At 35.7% G+C, this 2,926-nt stretch overlaps 1 protein-coding gene across 1 annotated transcript; it reads right to left on the bottom strand.

Moving 5' to 3' along the window:
* Positions 1-379: 379 nt before the first annotated feature.
* LOC133708657 (uncharacterized) lies at positions 380-1,714 on the bottom strand. Its single transcript, XM_062134129.1, has 2 exons — positions 1,377-1,714; positions 380-480 (listed from the first exon to the last, which is right to left on the bottom strand). The coding sequence occupies exons 1-2, from the start codon at positions 1,707-1,709 to the stop codon at positions 436-438; spliced, it is 378 nt and encodes a 125-aa protein (XP_061990113.1). The 5' UTR covers positions 1,710-1,714; the 3' UTR covers positions 380-435.
* Between the last annotated feature and the right edge of the window lie 1,212 nt (positions 1,715-2,926).

Raw genomic sequence — 2,926 nt, 5'->3', positions numbered from 1 at the left:
AAGCTACATTTTATTTCAAACAAGACATTCATCATGAAGTCTTACAAAATAGGAAAAGTCATAACCATAAGCGTAAAACTAGTAGGGAACTAATAATAGAACATAAGCATACAGCACTTATTATTTTTTTTTTTGAAGAATATCAAATCGATATATTAATAATAACTCAAGCCAGAAAGGACCATTACATATCCTCCATCTATCGTCAATGGGTAGATAAAGAGTTTGTGGTAAACCACAGCGATACATAGATTAGATCCGATCATTTGACGGTACCCATGCTCACTTATTCAAGAAAGCCTATAAACAATGTTACAATAACATGTAAATAGGCAAAGGAAATAAAACCTAAATAAGACCCAGCCTTAAAACCTAAATAATACAGTACTTATTTAATATTAGCAAATAACATGAAAGTAGTATTTCTTGTATTCATCATTTGTCTTCATGATTTGCACCTGAGGTCCCTGTGGTATTTCCCTACCAACAAAAAAAAAAAAAAGCAAACAGAGACAATATAAATTAATGGTTAAATAACTTAACTTACAAAGTAATTGAAAAAAAAAAACACAATTAAAAACAAAAAGTACTGGACAGCAGCAACACTATAACAAGAAAGCAACAACTAAGAGATCTAACTATCTTAACTTATTATTATTGCATATCTATACCAATCAGTGACCAACCAAATACAATATGATTTCGTTAAAACAAAAACAAAACAGAAAGGAGAATGAACTTAATCAATTACTTAATCTAATAAAGATCCCTAAAGGGCAATAGGTATTGTTAAACAGTTGTATTAGCTGTAATGTCATTTCCATTTGTATGATGTGCCAGCTCTTTAGAGCCCCACCTGTTTATCATAATGCAGCAACATAAAGCTTTGATCGAACTTGACATCGATCAAGCTTCCAACACGTTCAACACACTTTTAGCCACGATGTGGGATCAAAATGATTCTTATTTTCCATTTTTTTTTTCTTTCTACATGCATTTGTAATGTGTTAGAATAATGACTGTAACCAAGAAAACCTTTCTCAAACTCAAAGTTTAAAGCTAACTAGAATGCTAGCTGTTGCATATAAGATGTTGCCTTATCGCAAAGAGACAACTTCTCATTGTATCCCACCCAGAAACTAAGGCAAAATGGACCAGGGAAATGGTTTAAAACATTATTCACTAAGACAAACATAAAGTGAAATCCAAAAGAACCTAAGCATATAGTTATAAGCATCATAAACTGACCAGCAACTCTACAAACAACCCAATAAGTAAATATAATAATGACCAGCAGTGCTCAACAACAAGGTTAATTAATTTATGTCATTAAGCTAAGAGGTTAGAATTTGGAGTGCAAATGAAAAGAAAGTTACCGTAGATGGTGCTTCTGTTGCGCATTCAGAATGAGTTGAGTTCTTCGATAGCAAAGTCATAACCACTTGCTTCAAATCTTCTAGCTGGTTGGTAGAAGTTGTAACTTTCTCATTCACTTGTTTGAATTCTTTCTCACACGCCATGCATGGATGCTTATCGCAAGTGTGGCTAGAAGAGTCCACATCTTCATCTTCAAGTGGTATCATGCCATCACCTAAGCCACGAATTCTGCCGTGACTCGGCCCTCCAATCACAGCTTTATATATGCCCCATTCATCTACTTCTTCACTTTCTTCACCAAATGCATCTTCGAGCCTCTTTTGGGTATGCATAGTTTCCTTAAACAAAAACATATGCAAACATGGAGTTTTTGTTTTTGAGAAACTTCTTGAACTCCTTTGTTAAGAGAGCAAGGTCAAGTGTTTCTTCTTCTTCTCCTACCTCTTTCACTGCCTTGAAAGCTACACCCTTAGATTTCTTCTCAGGCTTTAACCTCATTTCATAGGTTTTGAGATTTCTGATGAGCTCATCGAGTGGATACTCATCAATATCAAATGAGTCCTCTATACTAGTGACTTTTGAATGAAACTTTTATGGCAAGGCCCTGAGTATGTTTTTGACTATCTTATCTTCATCAAAGGGTGCCCCCAGACTACAACACTCACCGGAAATTTTAAGAATTCTACCATGAAAATCATCCACGGTTTCATCATCTCCCATAGTCATAGTTTCGAACTCAAAGATTAATGCTTGTAATTTCTGTGCACGTACCTTTTTATTTCCTTCGTATGTAGTCTGTAGGAGGTCCCATACCTACTTGGCAGTATCACAATGACTGATCCTCAGTTTTTCCTGTTCAGAGAGGGCTGTGAAAATGCTATTCTTAGCTTTGAAATCTGCTTGCAAATCACAAACTTCTTCCTCAGTCCAGTCCTTCCTTGGTTTGAGAGTGGCAGTGGAAGAGCTTTCTCCTTTTGCTTTTACCACAGGTACCTTCCAGCCATTTTCTACAATATTCCACACATGTTCATCTTGAGTATAGAGATATGATTTCATGTATATCTTCCACTGAGTATATTTTTCACATCCGCCATCGAACCATGGAGGACTATTTACAGATCCACCAGCAGCCCTATCACGTGAATGTTCCATCATTCCCGGGATCACTAGAAAGTTCTAGAACCCGCTCTGATGCCAATTGAAAACACCAGATGAAACAGTAACTCTATGTATTTGAATAACAAACAAGGCTTTGTAAATAAACAACACAATTAGAAAGACTTTAACAATTGCTGATGCAGTGGAAAACTCACCACTGAGGAAACTTCACTGCGTGGCTTTTAACGTAGCTAACACAAGAAACAATCCACTATTAAATCAAATTGTTACAGATCACAAGTCATAGTATTCAACATAACCACGTTACTAGCAACACAACCAACTTGTATACAATTTGAAAATCCTATACTGCAAACTCAAATCTCTCAATGTCTGGTAAGCTTCAACGAATCAATCTTTCCCTTTTGCCTTTTATCAAGGGCTCACTGAT

This window comes from Rosa rugosa, chromosome 5 (genome assembly GCF_958449725.1).
Source record: "Rosa rugosa chromosome 5, drRosRugo1.1, whole genome shotgun sequence".
NCBI classification, from domain to species: domain Eukaryota; kingdom Viridiplantae; phylum Streptophyta; class Magnoliopsida; order Rosales; family Rosaceae; genus Rosa; species Rosa rugosa.
Note: the sequence above shows the minus strand (reverse complement) of the source record. Positions and strands in the feature narration are given on the sequence as shown.

Coding starts and splice junctions, on each gene's coding strand:
- LOC133708657 (XM_062134129.1), bottom strand. CDS start 1,709: ATGCATACCCAAAAGAGGCTCGAAGATGCATTTGGTGAAGAAAGTGAA. Junction 481..1,376: donor CAACAGAAGCACCATCTACG/GTAACTTTCTTT, acceptor TTTTGTTGGTAG/GGAAATACCACAGGGACCTC.